This window comes from Heterodontus francisci, chromosome 18, assembly GCF_036365525.1.
Source record: "Heterodontus francisci isolate sHetFra1 chromosome 18, sHetFra1.hap1, whole genome shotgun sequence".
NCBI classification, from domain to species: domain Eukaryota; kingdom Metazoa; phylum Chordata; class Chondrichthyes; order Heterodontiformes; family Heterodontidae; genus Heterodontus; species Heterodontus francisci.
Genome location: NC_090388.1, coordinates 64,418,171 through 64,433,759, shown reverse-complemented (window position 1 = coordinate 64,433,759; position 15,589 = coordinate 64,418,171). Strand labels below are relative to the sequence as shown.

Sequence of the window (15,589 nt, the reverse complement as noted above, 5' to 3'; positions counted from 1 at the left end):
TCTGTTTAGCCTATCTTATCATGGATTCAAACCTCAGAGACATATGTGCAGAGCACCATAGAACCATAGAAAAATTACAGCACAGAAGGAGGCCATTCAGACCATCATTTCCATGCCGGCCAAAAAACTAGCTGTCCAATCTAATCCCACTTTCCAGCACCTGATCCATAGCCTTGCCAGTTCCAGCACTTCAGGTGCATGTTCAGGTACCTTTGAAAAAGAACTGAGGGTTTCTGCCTCCACCACCATTCCTGGAAGTGAATTCCAGACACCCACCACCCTCTGGGTGAAAACCTTTTTCCTCATGTCCCCTCGAATCCTTCTACCAATTATCTTAAATCTGTGCTCCCTGGGAACTGATCTTTCTGCCAGGGGAAACAGGTCCTTCCTGTCCACTCTATCTAGGCCCCTCATAATTTTGTTCACCTCTATTAAGTCACCCCTCAGCCACCTCTTCTAAAGGAAACAACCCTAGCCTATCCAATCTTTCCTCTTGCTGCAAATTTCAAGCCCTGGCAACATTCTTGTAAATCTCTGTACTCTCTCCAGAGCAATTATGTCCTTTCTTTAATGTGGTGACCAGAACTGGACGCAATACTCCAGCTGTGGCCTAACAAGTGTTTTATACAGTTCCAGCATTACATCCCTGCTTTTGAATTCGATACCTTAGCCAATAAAGGAAAGCATTCCATATGCCTTCTTCACCCTCTATCTACCTGTCCGGTCACCTTCAGGGACTTGTGGACATGCACTCCATGATCTCTCACATCTCCTCCCCTCTCAATGTCCTCCCATTTATTGTGTATTCCCTCACTATATTTGCCCTTCCCAAATGCATTACCTCACACTTATCTGGATTGAATTCCATTTGCCACTTTTCCACCCACTCAACCAAGCCATTGATATCATTCTGGAGTCTACGGCTATCCTCTTCACTATTAACTACACGGCCAATTTTAGTGTCATCAGCAAATTTCCCAATCATGCTTCCCACATTTAAGTCCAAATCATTAATATATAGGAAGGGATCCAATGCTGAGCCCTGTGGAACACCACTGGTAACAACTTTCCATTCACAAAAACATCTGTCGACTACTACCCATTGTTTCCTGTCCCTGAGCCAATTCTATCCAACTCGTCACATTCCCCTCTATCCCATGGGCTTTCATTTTACTGACCAGTCTGCCATGTGGGACCTTGTCAAATGCCTTACTAAAGTCCATTTAGACCTCATCCACTGCACTTCCCTCATCAATCCTTCTTCTAACTTCCTCAAAAAACTCAATTAAGTTAGTAAGACATGACCTTCCCTTAACAAATCCATGCTGACTATCCCTGATTAATCGTGACTTTGTATGTGGCCGTTTATCCTGTCTCTCAGAATAGATTCTAACAATTTACCCACCACCAAGGTCAGACTGACTGGCCTATAATTATTTGGCCTATCCCTCACACCCTTTTTAAACAATGGTACAACATTCGCAGACCTCCAATCGTCTGGTACCTCTCCTATATCTAGTGAGGATTTGAAGATGATCCTCAGCGCATCTGCTATTTCCTCCCTGGCTTCCTTTAACAGCCTGGGATGCAATCCATCCGGCCCTGGTGATTTATCCACTTTCAAGAATGTCTGACCCTCTAGTACTTCCTCTCTCATTATGCTTATTGTATCTAATATTTCAGACTCCTCTTTAACTACAATGTCTACATCAACCCTCTCCTTTGTGAAGAAAGAGACAAAAAACTCATTAAGAACCTGCCCACATTCTTCTGCATCCACACATAAGTTCCCTTATACATTTCTGATAGGCCCTATCCTTTGCTTAGTTATTCTCTTGCTCTTAATGTACTGATAAAACATCTTTGGGTTTTCCTTGATTTTACCAGCCAATAATTTTTCATGTCTTCTCTTTGCTTTTCTGATTTCCTTTTTTATTTCACCCCTGCACTTTCCATACTCCTCTAGGCTTTTTAAAGTATGAAGATTTTTGTGATCGTCATAAACGTACTTTTTCTGCTTTACCTTACCCTGCAAGTTTCTAGATAACCAGGGGGCTCTAGATTTGGCAGTACCACCCTTTATCATAGTGGGGACATGCCTTCACTGTGCCTGTAGGAGCTCGCTTTTGAATGCCTCCCACTGGTTTACCACTGATTTTCTTTCAAGTAGTTGTATCCAGTCCACTTTCGCCAGGTCACCTCTCAGCTTCTTAAAATTTGCCTTCCCCCAATTTAGAACCTTTACTCCTGTTCTATCTTTGTCCTTTTCCATAATTATGCTGAAACCTACTGCATTATGGTCACTATCTCCAAAATGGTCACCCACTGTTACTTCCTCCACTTGCCCAGCTTCATTACTGAAGACTATTACTGAAGGCATTATGGTCGGCATGGACGCGGTGGGCTGAAGGGCCTGTTTCAGTGCTGTACGACTCTATGACTAAATCTAGAATTGCGCCCCCTCTCATTGGGCTTGTTACGTGCTGGCTAAAAAAGTTCTCTTGAATGCAGTTCAAGAATTGTGTGCTCTCTGTGCCCTTCACACTGCTTGTATCCCAGTTGATATTAGGGTAGTTGAAATCCCCGACTATTATTGCCCTAAAGTTTTTGCACTCAGAAATCTGCCCACATATTTGTTCTTCAATCTCCCTCTCACGATTTGTGGGTCTATAGTACACTCCTAGTAGTGTCGCTGCACCTTTTTATTTCTGAGCTCCAACCATATGGCCTTGTTTGATGACTCATTTAGCATATCATCCCTCTGCAAAGCTGTTATTCATTCCTTAATTAATAGTGCTACACCAACTCCTTTTTTATCTCCCTCTCTATCCCGCCTGAAAACTCAATATCCAGGGATGTTGCGTTGCCATTCTTGCCCCGCCTTGAGCCAAGTTTCCATTATTGCAACGATATCATGTTGCCATGTGTCTATCTGTGCCCTCAGCTCAACGGCTTTATTTACTATACTCATTGCAATTAAATAAATACCCTTTAACACTGCCAAATTCCTGTGGTGCACACTTTTTAACCTTTGCCTCTTCTGTCTTTAACAGTCACTTGCTAATTTTCTGCCTCCTGTTCTCTGCCCTAAAATTGTTCCATCTAAGACTGCACTCAGGTTCCCATCCCCCTGCCAATCTAGTTTAAACCATCCTCAACAGCACTAGCAAACCTTCCTGCAAGGATATATGGCCCAGTCCTGTTCAGGTGCAGACCGTCCAGCTTGTACAGGTCCCATCTTCTCCAGAACTGGTCCCAATGCCCCAGAAATCTGAAACCCTCCCTCCTGCACCATCTCTGCAGCCACGCATTCATCTGGTGTATTTTCCTATTGCTATACTCACTAGCACATGGCCTTGGCAGTAATCCGGAGATTACTACCCTTGTGGTCCACTTTATTAAAGGTGAGTCAGCTTTACAAGCAATTCCTTTGGAAATTAATTTCCCATGTATGTGGAAGACTGATCTGATCAAGGTGTTTAAAATGTTAAAAGAGCTTAATAGGGTAGATAGAGAAAAACTATTTATTTTGTTGCGGGAATTAAGAATGAGGGGGACATAATCTTAAAATTAGAGCTGGGGCATTTAGGAGGGAAATTAGAAAGCACTGTTTTCCCCAAACGGTTGTGGATGCTGGGACCATTGTAGCTTTCAAGACTGAATTTGATAGATTTTGTTAGGCAAGGGATATGAAGCTAGTGCAGGTAAATAAAATTGAGGTGTAGGTCAACCGTGATCTAATTGAATGGTGCTAGGGACTGAAAGACCTACTGCTGTTACTTCATTACAGGCTTGTGAACAATGCTGGTGGTGGGTGATGTTTCTCAGTAACGCACTGATAAAACCACTCCGTTAACATCACTGGATAAGGAACGACTAAGTCTTTCCATTACCTGAAGCACCGATATGGGATGACCTTTTTAAGCTTGGGAAGGTTTGTTTCTTTTGCCTCTCAACGTGCATGCCTCCCATTGGCAGATCAAACAGTTGTGGTGGCAGAAGAGTAAGTGATTCAGGTGTCTACCCTGCCAACTGAAGAGGAAACAAGACACTGCAATGTTCATTTTGATTTGGGTGAGATTCTCCAGCTCTGACCAGAGCAACTAGATAGAACACCATGCAACAGCACAATGCTTTGTCTCAGTTAGGGTCACAGGGATGGATAAAGCACTGGAAGAATCACGCCTACCGCATAGAAGCAAAGACATTTGAGACGCAGAATGTCCTTGCTTCTAATTGATGGAGGCCCCATGCAGTAGGGATAGGTCAAATAAAGCTGGTCAAGGAGTGGCAACTAGGGAAAGGGTTGCCCACTCAAGGACAGAGAAGGAGATCTAAGTGTGGAGCCAGAGGAAATGGGCGAGGTACTAAATGAGTACTTTGCATCAGTATTCACAAAAGAGAAGGACTTGGTGGATGATGAGCCTAGGGAAGGGAGTGTAGATAGTCTCAGTCATCTCATTATCGAAAAGGAGGAGGTGTTGGATGTCTTGCAAAGCATTAAGGTAGATAAGTCCCCAGGGCCTGATGGGATCTACCCCAGAATACTGAGGGAGGCAAGGGAAGAAATTGCTGGGGCCTTGACAGAAATCTTTGCATCCTCATTGGCTACAGGTGAGGTCCCAGAGGACTGGAGAATAGCCAATGTTGTTCCTTTGTTTAAGAAGGGTAGCAAGGATAATCCATGAAATTATAGGCCGGTGAGCCTTACATCAGTGGTAGGGAAATTATTAGAGAGGATTCTTTGGGACAGGATTTACTCCCATTTGGAAACAAACAAACTTATTAGCGAGAGGCAGCATGGTTTTGTGAAGGGGAGGTTGTGTCTCACTAATTTGATTGAGTTTTCTGAGGAAGTGACAAAGATGATTGATGAAGGAAGGGCAGTGGATGTTATCTATATGGATTTCAGTAAAGCCTTTGACAAGGTCCCTCATGGCAGACTGGTACAAAAGTTGAAGTCACACGGGATCAGAGGTGAGCTGGCAAGATGGATACAGAACTGGCTCTTTCATAGAAGACAGAGGGTAGCAGTGGAAGGGTGCTTTTCTGAATGGAGGGATGTGACTAGTGGTGTTCTGCAGGGATCAGTGCTGGGACCTTTGCTGTTTGTAGTATATATAAATGATTTGGAGGAAAATGTAGCTGGTCTGATTAGTAAGTTTGCGGACAACACAAAGGTTGGAGGAGTTGCGGATAGTGATGAGGATTGTCAGAGGATACAGCAGGATATAGACTTGGCAGAGAAATGGCAGATGGAGTTTAATCCGGACAAATGTGAGGTAATGCATTTTGGAAGGGCTAATGCAGGTGGGAAGTATACAGTAAATGGCAGAACCCTTAGGTGTATTGACAGGCAGAGAGATCTGGGCGTACAAGTCCACAGGTCACTGAAAGTGGCAACGCAGGTGGATAAGGTAGTCAAGAAGGCATATGGCATGCTTGCCTTCATCGGTCAGGGCATAGAATATAAAAATTGGCAAGTCATGCTGCAGCTGTACAGAACTTTAGTTAGGCCACACTTAGAATATTGCATGCAATTCTGGTCGCCACACTACCAGAAGGACGTGGAGGCTTTGGAGAGGGTACAGAAGAGGTTTACCAGGATGTTGCCTAGTCTGGAGGGCATTAGCTATGAGGAGAGGTTGGATAAACTTGGATTGTTTTCACTTGAACGACGGAGGTGGAGGGGCGACTTGATAGAGGTTGACAAAGTTATGAGCGGCATGGACAGAGTGGATAGTCAGAAGCTTTTTCCCAGGGTGGAAGAGTTAGTTACTAGGGGACATAGGTTTAAGGTGAGAGGGGCAAAGTTTAGAGGGGATGTGTGAGGCAAGTTCTTTACACAGAGGGTGGTGAGTGCCTGGAACTTGCTGCCGGGGGAGGTGGTGGAAGCAGGTACGATAGCGACGTTTAAGAGGCATCTTGACAAATACATGAATAGGATGGGAATAGAGGGATACGGTCACCGGAAATGCAGAAGGTTTTAGTCTAGGCAGGCATCAAGATCGGCGCAGGCTTGGAGGGCCGAATAGCCTGTTCCTGTGCTGTACTGTTCTTTGTTCTTTGTCAGTGGGAAATAAAAGATAATGATGGTTGGGTGTAGTAGAAGATGATTCTGCACATTTAGGTTTCATATTCCATTATTCCTGGGACCATGGGCTGTCAACAACCTGACAGCACAACAGATTTCCTCTTAGTATGATGGTGGTTGGAGGGTGGGTGCATGGCTGGAGAATAGAAGGAGCGGCAGAAGTACATATGAGCAGAGTGCAACCTCCATCAATTCATTTATGAAAAAGTCTTTTGATGGAAGTGAAAATTGAGCCTTTTATCATGAACATTTGTTATATTCCCTGGAAGTTCCTGTGAATAAAACATACTTTTGTCAGTGGGAAGTGTGTGTACAAAGGATGGAAAATGCAGTACCTTACTTGCTTTCTACTTGTTCTAAAATGTTTAATCCCTGACCTGCTTTTCGACGCAGAGGGCTGTGTAAGGGCTGCATTCGCTGTTCAACTCTCATTCTGACTGCTGCATAATAGAGGAGTCTGTGACCTTTCTGGTTCCCTCTACCACACATGCAGTGCACTCAACTTGCCCATTTCAAATGAGTATTCAAGGCCAGTGTGTCTTGAGCAGATCTCCCAAAGCTGCATTATTCATTTCCTTTTGCTGCCAAGAGCCTGTGCACTGTGGGGATTTATATCCTTGCTGCATCATATTGGATTTAATCGAAAAAGCTGAAGATGAGCAAAAAATGAATGCTGGGGTGAGCAGATGGCACCAATGGCAAACAGGCTTCACTTGACAATATAAAGACAACTTTATCAATAGGCCTTGGCATTGCTGACAATAACAGAGCAGAACTGCCTTTACAGGCTATGGTTCACCCAGGACACGTTACATAACTGTGCAATCTGCTTTGTGGAGACCCACAGCCAACCTTAGGAACAACATTTCCAGTGGCAATCCAGAGGACCACAGCCCTTATATATTTTGCCTCGTTCCAGGCTGGAGAAAGGGATCAGCAGCATCAGCCAGTTTACTGTCTATAGCTGTGTTAAGCAAATGATTCCCCTGCCTCTTCTTCACAGAAACAGCACACAGCTGCACAGTTACTATATACTGCTAGACTTGCCAAGGCACTTGGGATCTTATTCAGTCTCTTAGGCACAACAAATAATTTGACTTTTATCAATGCCTAACTGAACAGTGACCACCACCATGTGCAGGATTTTTGCACCCCAATGGGGGCGAGTAAGGAGGGGGCAAGCACAAAAATTCGCGCCATTCTTTGGCATGCTGATTTGGCAGCACCGGCCTGCCCCCAGCCGATTTTCCCAGAGGCAGAATGGGGGTAGGCAGGGCTACCAACCACAAGCAGCAGGTTAGTCAATTAAAGGGAGTGAAAGGCCTATTGTCAGAAGCCAATCGGAATTCTCCAGTTGCCTTCAGGCCCCCCCGAAGCATCAGGGACTAAGCCAGTTACCTGGAGGTGACTTCACGTTGGCGGAGTGGGGGGAGGTGGGGGCCAGGCTCCAGGCAGACTTTGAGGCCCGGCTGCTGATTCCATTTTATCTTAAAAGTTTTAAGAAGTTGGAGAGAGGACCACCTCAAGACGAAGGTTTCCCCACTCTTACTTGAAAAGGTAGGCTGCTGCTCCTTCTGAGCTGGAGGGCCTGATATTGGTCCTCCAGCTTCGAGAGCCCACCCACCATCCTTAATTGGACAGCAAGCACTGTCAATGAAATGCCATAGCATTCAAGGCTACGGGCCAAGTGCTGGAAAATGGGATTAGAATAGTTAGGTGCTTGTTGGCCGCCACAGACACGATGGGCCAAAGGGCCTGTTTCTGTGCTGTATAACTCTATGACTCTAAGCTCTCCCTCTGGCCACTAATTGGCCAATTCAGAGAAAAATTACTGCTGGTTGACTGTTCCCCACACAGTGCAGGGTAGTGACGCCCCACCATTTGACTCCAACTTTGGGGTCCAAACCCAAAACCCACAATCCTGCCCCATATCTTTAATGTCAGTGCTCACCTCCCAGGCAGTAGTTATGGAATGATCTTTTTAAGCTAGGGAAGGTTTGTTTCTCTTGCCTCTCAACATGCATGCCTCCCATTGGCAGATCAAACAGTTGCGGTGGCAGAAGAGTAAGTGATTTAAGTGTCTACCCTGTCAACTGAAGAGGAGCCAAGACACTGCAATGTTCAGTTTGATTTGGGTGAGATTCTCCAGCTCTGACCAGAGCAACTAGATAGAATACCATGCAACAGCACACTGCTTTGACTCAGTTGGGGTTGCTGGGATGGACAAAGCACTGAAAGAATCACGCCCACCACATGGAAACAAAGACATTTGAGATCCACAATGTCCTTTGCTTCTAAGGTAGGGGCAATTTATTAGCTTGGATAAAGGATTAGCTAACCAACAGAAAACAGAGTTGGGATAAATGGGTCCTTTTCTGGTTGGCAAGATGTAACTAGTTGGGTGCACAGGGTTCGGTCCTCGGGCCCCAACTATTTACAATCTATATTAATGACTTAGATGCAGGGATAGAAGGTACTATAGCCAAATTTGCAGATGACACTTAAATAGGTGAGATGGTAAGTTGCAATAAGAAATTTACAAATGGATATGGATAGATTAGGTGAATGGGCCAAATTTGGCAGATGGTGTTTAACGTGGATAATTGTGAAGTTATCCAGTTTGGTCGGAAGAATAGAAAGGCAAATTATTATCTAAATGGAGAGAAACTTCAGAGTGCTTCAGTGCAGAGGGATCTGGGTGTCCTCGTGCATGAATCGCAGAAAACTAGTACACAGGTGCAGCAGGTAATAAGGAAGGCAAAAGGAATTTTGGCATTTATTGCTAAAGGAATAGAGTATAAAAGTAGGGACATGTTGCTGCAACTGTAGAAGGTATTAGTGAGACTGCACCTGGTGTATTGCGTACAGTTTTGGTCCCCGTTAGTTCAGGAGGGATGTAGTTGCATTGGAGGCAGTTCAGAGGAGGTTCACTAGATTGATTCCAGAGATGAGGGGTTTGTCTTATGAAGAGAGATTGAGCAGTTTAGGCCTTTTCTCTCCAGACTTTAAAAGAATAAGAGGAGATCTCATTGAGGTATATCAGACGATTAAGGGGATTGGCAAAGCAGATGTAAAGAGGATGTTTCCTCCGTTGGGGCAATCTAGAACGAGAGGTCATAGTTTTAGGATAAGGGGTAGCAGATTTAAAACAGATATGAGGAGAAATTACTTCTCTCAAAGGTCGTGAGTCTATGGAATTCACTACCCCAGAGTGCGGTGGATGCTGGGACATTGAGTAAATTTAAGGAGGAGATAGACAGATTTTTAATTAGTAATGGGTTGGAGGGTTCTGGAGAATGGGCTGGAAATTGGAGTTGAGGCCGAGATCAGCCATGATCGTATTAAATGGCGGAGCAGGCTCGAGGGGCTGAATGGCCTACTACTGCTCCTAGTTCTTATGTTCTAATTGATGGAGACCCCATACAGTAGGGATAGGCCAAATAAAGCTGGTCGAGGAGTGGAACTGTAAATGGGAAATAAAAGATACTGATGGTAGAGTGTAGGAGATGATTCTGCACATTTAGGTTTCATATTCCATTGTTCCTGGGATCGTGGGCTGTCAACAACCTGACGACACAACAGATTTCCTCTTAGTATGATGGTGGTTGGGGAGTGGGGGTCATGGCTGGAGAGTAAAAGGAGGGGAAGGGGCAAAACTACATATGAGCAGAGTGAAACCTCCAACAATTCATTTATGGAAAAGTTGAGATAATCATCGGTACCAGGCCTATTTGAATGCTAAGCTAAACCAGACTGGAAGGATATTGTTTGCAGACCAATCCTTTCCTTTTTGGCTTTAGCTAATGACCCCTTTGCAACAGGTATGAGCATCAACTAGAGATACTCGAACTAGCTTTAGACATCTGCCACTGGGGGTGGGAGGGAGTGCTTTGCTGCACATGTCCCTGCATTTTCTGAGTACTCATTTGCAGACCACAGTGCAGAAAAGCTACGTCAGTGGCACTAGTGGACTCTCCCACACTCCTAGGACAGACATAAATGACTTCTGTAGATGGCCATGGTCAGGCTGCAGTCTCCTCTTATATCTAGGTCCCATGTGGTACGAATCTCAAGATACTGAAGCTAGGTTTTGCTTCTCATCTACTACCACTACCACTTGCTGCCCCTCATGTGCACTGTGATCTGTGTGGCAGTAACTCCTCAAGATTACTGCCTACATCACCTAGAGTTGATTTAGCTATGATTCTACTTTTGACAGTCTATGAATTTGATATACTTGATTCTGTGAGCTGTTGGCTTGCTCAGGAACACCGACAGTGCTGGCAGACTGTTCCTGCAGACCTAAGGCCTGATGCTTTGCTTGGGGCAGTAGTAAAAGAGCAACGGTTATGAGGAAATAATTAGTGTCATGTGTACTCAGGGCAGCTACTTAGTGCAGAAAGAAATTTGGGACTTTGCCTCAGTAGCTTTCTTCATATTTTCCACCTTCTTGCACACTTAAGGTTGTATTTTATGCACCTTGGGAGATAGGCTGGAAGGTGGGTGGGTACCCAAACAATAGTGAGGGAAGATGGGGCCTGGAGTGCCCATCACCCTTCTGCTATGCGATTTTGTTGATAGTGGGAAGGCCGAAGACAGCCTTTCCACACAGAGGCCAATTGAAACCCTTAAGTGGCCAATTAATAACCAATTAAGGGCCTCTTCCCATGCCATTGGTATTTACCGTGAGTCCTGCCATGTGGGGAGGTCACCCAGTAAAACAAGACGGCCTTCCTGTAGGCTGGTGGGGCTACTGGGCTGTCCCCCATGGGCAATCTGTGGCCCACTGAGGAGGGCCCCTGTTGACAAAGGCCACCCCCCCCCCCACCCCTCCGCAAACAACCTCCTGCCCTCAACGATCACTCTCCAGTGCACCCTGCCCTCCTGCACCCCCCCCACCCACCCCGCGAGGCCTACTGGACCAGCCCCGTGAGCCTGCCACACTTACCTGAAGTCCCGAGCTGTAGTGCTGGTCCTGGTCCTGTGTCACCTGGTACAAGCTCCTGGTGGTTCTGCTGATACTACTGATCTGCTGGCCCTCTGATTGGCCAGCAGATCTTGGGAGCAGGATCCCCATCCTTAAAGGGCAGGCAGCCCAACGGCAGGCAGTTAAGTGGCTGCCCGCCGTGAAATTAGGCTGGGGGTCCAAAACAGAGCCCCTGCCTTGCGGCCGTTGTCAGGATCCTCGCTGTCGATAAAATTCAGCCCTTAGAATGAGGGCCTTTGTGTGTTGGTGACAGTATTTATCTTACTAACTTTCTGCTGCCAGGCTGGCTGAACTGATTTATTCTGGCCCTTCAGTGCCAAAGGAGGCAGCCCCTTTTCTCCTCCCTTCACCAGGGATAAGCTCCAGTGAAGCACCAGTTCTGGTGAAAGGTCATCAACCTGAAGTGTTTACACTGTTTCTCTCTCCACCGATACTGCCGGACCTGCTGAGTATTTCCAGCATTTTTTGCTTTTATTGTTGTGAATCTGGCCTTTAGTTCATGGGCGAGAAGCCTCCAATATACAGTACAAACCCGCTTACTTCATGTTGCAATCAAAAACTGAACCACCCAGATGGATTCTGGCACTATTTTAACTTTCTGTCGACTATGAAGCTAATATGAATGTTGCCTTGGCAGCACACCGTGTGGGTGAAAGCTCACACAGAGTAGGTAATATACTCAATCCTAAAAATCAAGTGTAGACAATCACGCGAATGTAGACAGCAGAAGCACTCCCATCATACCACTTCCCTGTGAATTGTGCATGATCAGGAATTTCCAGGCTGTTGCATTTGCTGCTTCCTGCCCTTGATAGGTAGAATATAATATATGGGATGGTGGCCAAATACCTTTATGTTTCTCTTAGCTCTGAAATATTAGCTTCCAAAGGAGCATAGGAACAATGTAAGTGGCTGCACATATTGAATTCCCCATCCAAGTACTAAAGGTTAAGTGGGAATGCTGTTCAATTCTCTGGCACACCAAATAAACGAGCAATGTTCTATTAATAAAATTCTTTGTGTTTTCAGGCAAATTAAAACATTACCATGATCTGTTAGTAAGTTGCTGTTGCTCGTGCAGTATTATGCTGAAGTTTTTGCTTGCTCTTGCATGTAGCACTATATACCTGACATCTTTAAACAGATGGGTTGAAGTTCTTTTCATTTGATGACAACAGAGATCTTAAGCCAAAGAACTCCTGCCAAAAGATTGGAAGATGTGATTCGACTGGCAGAACTGTGCATTGAGGTACTTCAGCAAAATGAGGAGCACCATTCAGAGGTGAGGTTTGTTTTTGCCTCAATGAAACAGATGTGTCATTGACAAGAGCACTCGTCGTTTGTCATCTGAATCTTGTTAATATCTCATACTATTTCACTTTTCGAAAAAGTAACTTCACACCATGGGCTAGATTGTCAACTTGCCGCTTGAGTAGAAAACTGTGCGATCGACTGCCCATGTGATTTTGGTTTCCATTGATTTTAATGAAAATTGAGTGTTTTCTATAATGAACAGCCAGTCAACAATGCCAGTGTTAATGTCCATGTGCCACGTTGAAAAGCTAACCATCCCTACCCCACCCAGCCTGACCAACTGCTGGGAGCATGTTAACCTATTCAGAGCACTACTGACACTCATCTTATGTCATGGTTTCTAGGTTTGATTTGAATCCAGTAATTCTTATCACTACTATTAAAATGACTGACTCATACATTAATCCACTCTTTTGCCTGCACAGCAACATATTTCCAGCTTCAAGTTCTCACTTGCAAGCTGTCTTGTTATATGTGATGTATAGAACTGTAGCCGTATCCATGTGTAGTTATTTTTTGAAAAAGAAAAGAGCTCTAATCCTCACTATACATCTCTCTTGCTGCCAGGATATTGAATGTAGTCCCATTTTCATTTTAAAGAGGCTGAGCTTCAATTGATTTCTCCTCAACTATATGTTCAGTATTTGTCATAATGAAGCAAAAATTTTAATGCCTAGATGTCACCAATTTTTAAGAAAGAAGCAATTAAGATATATGTCGTATTGAAAATACTAGGTTTTGATGACCTCACAAATATATCTTTTCACAAAACCACATTTATTATATATATATATCTACATGATGAGCTTAACCCCCTTGAGAAATGAATTTCCTTTATATCTTTCAGAACCCAAATGCTTTTTATATCAGTGTATAGACAGTGTTAAAATAGTGTTTTGTACGACAGAACTTTGTAGTAAATTATGTTGTTCGTTTTGATTCTTAGTTTTCCTATGCTAAGGACAGGCTAAAAAAATTTCAACAGGTAAAGGATTATGCATATAGATATATCAATGAGCAATTTTGAATTACAATTTTGTCAGCTGATACATTTGCGATTTGAAGTTGAGATGTTGGAGCACTGTGCACCATCATTATTGTCAATTGTCTATTTTCAAGCCAGTGTACTGTACTTACAAAGTAAAATGAAGTTAATCATGTGCTTTATTGCCTCATTGGGGATTTGGATCTTGGAAAGCAAAAATGAGGATTGGAATCATGCTGGGCTAATCCCAAACTAGGATTGATGGAAATGACATGTAATTCTGCAAGTGCAACTATTAATCTGAACATGTCTGACGGTGCTGGCCCCACAGTGGCTCAAATTAAAGACTCAATTATGTCAATAAGAAATAGTAGTGGTCCTAATGCGCTGTGCTGCTTTGCCCTGCCCACCTCAACATAACTCCTGTAAGAAGTATTCATTGCTATCTAACCTTCAACCAGTTTCCTATTCATTCCCAGAGTCTACCCAAATCCCCACAGATTTGACCTTGACTAAAGTCTTTCCTGAGGGACTTTATCAAATGACTTTTCAAATTCTATATCAAGGGGCTTTTCACAGTTCAATTGGGATGTTACTTCCTCCAAGAAGTTAACAAGATTGTTCAAGCATGATCTTTCTCTTCTGAATCCATGTCAGCTTCTGTTTAGTAGGTTTTTATTGTACAGAAGCTCTTCAAGCTTACTCCTGATGATCAATTCCACTAGTTTTGCATGGAATCGATGAGACTGATAATATCTGTGCCTATTATATTCCCCTTTTTGAATATGGATACCACATTGGACTGTTTTCACTGGACTGGTACCTCCCTAGCATCCAATGACTCTCTCATACTAGTTGTCAGTGTCTCACAAATTTCCTCCTTAGTGTCTCGCAGGACTCTGAGCTAAATATCATTTATGACTTATTTATTTTGAACCCTTTTAGATTGTTGAGGAGTTCCACCTCATTTATATCAAAGTTGTTGATTTTACTTAGTTTTTTCCTGTTTGGGGAGGGACATGCTATATGTGTCTTCCCTTGTGAATATCTGGAGGAAGTAATCATTCAGGGTATTAATTATTTTGTTATCTTCCTCAGTTTCCAGTCCGTTTGCATCTTTTGTCTCTTGTCTATTTACCCTTTTGCTGCCTGGTACTGAAATAGTTTTCTACTCTCTCACTTAACCTCCACTGCTTTACTTTTTTCCAGGTCTCTCTGCCTGTGCGATCACCTTTTTACATTATATTCATCCCAGTGGGCCCCTTCTCCTTTCAACCAGCAGGATTTGAGCATGACATTCTTCTTTTTATCATTTTAAATTTGTTTGCTAATCTATTTAGGGTCAAGTCTGAGCTCTTGATTTTGGGAATGCATTTATCCTTCATGCTGAAAGGGTTGAAAGTCCGGATGTCTTGTCTGTATTGGAGATCTAATTTTTGTTCATATTAGAGCATTCTGAGGCAGGATTCTATTATAAATAAGCCATCTACTGATATCCTGTGGAGATACATTTTAATAAACCTCATTCAGCCGCTAACATCCTCATCTTTAAGTCAGAACGTTGCAGATTCCAGCCGCACAACAACAATAACCTGCTCATAGATAGCGCCTTTAATCACTTCACAGAAAAGTAACCAAAAAATGAAAGCTGAGACAAAGGGGATATTAGAAAGGGTGACAAAAATCTTTTTTAGAAGTGGATTTTAAGCAGTGACTTAAAGGCAGGGAAGTAAGCTGGAGGCATTAACAGAGGGAAGTCCAGAGCAGTGGCAAGGGTGGAAATCTTATTGGATAGATTCAAACGTAGAGTTGCAGGAAAGATGGGTATGGATTTGGGAGATAACCATATGTTCAAGGATTTTGGAGATGGAAACGAGATTGGAGATAGAACTAAGTTTACCAGGACTGAGGGGTTGCTGTTGTATTTTATGAAGCAGGGGTTTTTGACGGTGGGTTTGAAAGGAGAGGAAAACATTTAAATGTCAGCTAGCATGAGAGTTGGGAAGCGTAGAGGTGCCAAAGACTTGAACACATGATCTATATGACATATCAGTTCAGCAAGAGAAAGTTCTACATTGCCAGAGGAACCATTCTGCCTGGTTCAGTGATTCAGTTGTACATTAAAGATCCCATGGAACAGTTCTCCTGGTTTCCTCAAACATGACCAATAAATCTGATTCATCTCATTGCTGCTTTCTGTGCGATGTAA

The 15,589-nt window shown here is 43.7% G+C and overlaps 1 protein-coding gene across 2 annotated transcripts in view; it reads left to right on the top strand.

The window, feature by feature from the left end:
• Positions 1-15,589, top strand: part of LOC137379688 (calcium-dependent secretion activator 2-like) — a 796,052-nt gene that overhangs the window by 618,240 nt on the left and 162,223 nt on the right. For both annotated transcript variants that reach the window (XM_068050896.1, XM_068050894.1), the window contains exon 17: positions 12,260-12,363. In XM_068050896.1, the coding sequence (XP_067906997.1) occupies positions 12,260-12,363 (104 nt within the window). The remainder of the gene's footprint in view (positions 1-12,259; positions 12,364-15,589) is intronic.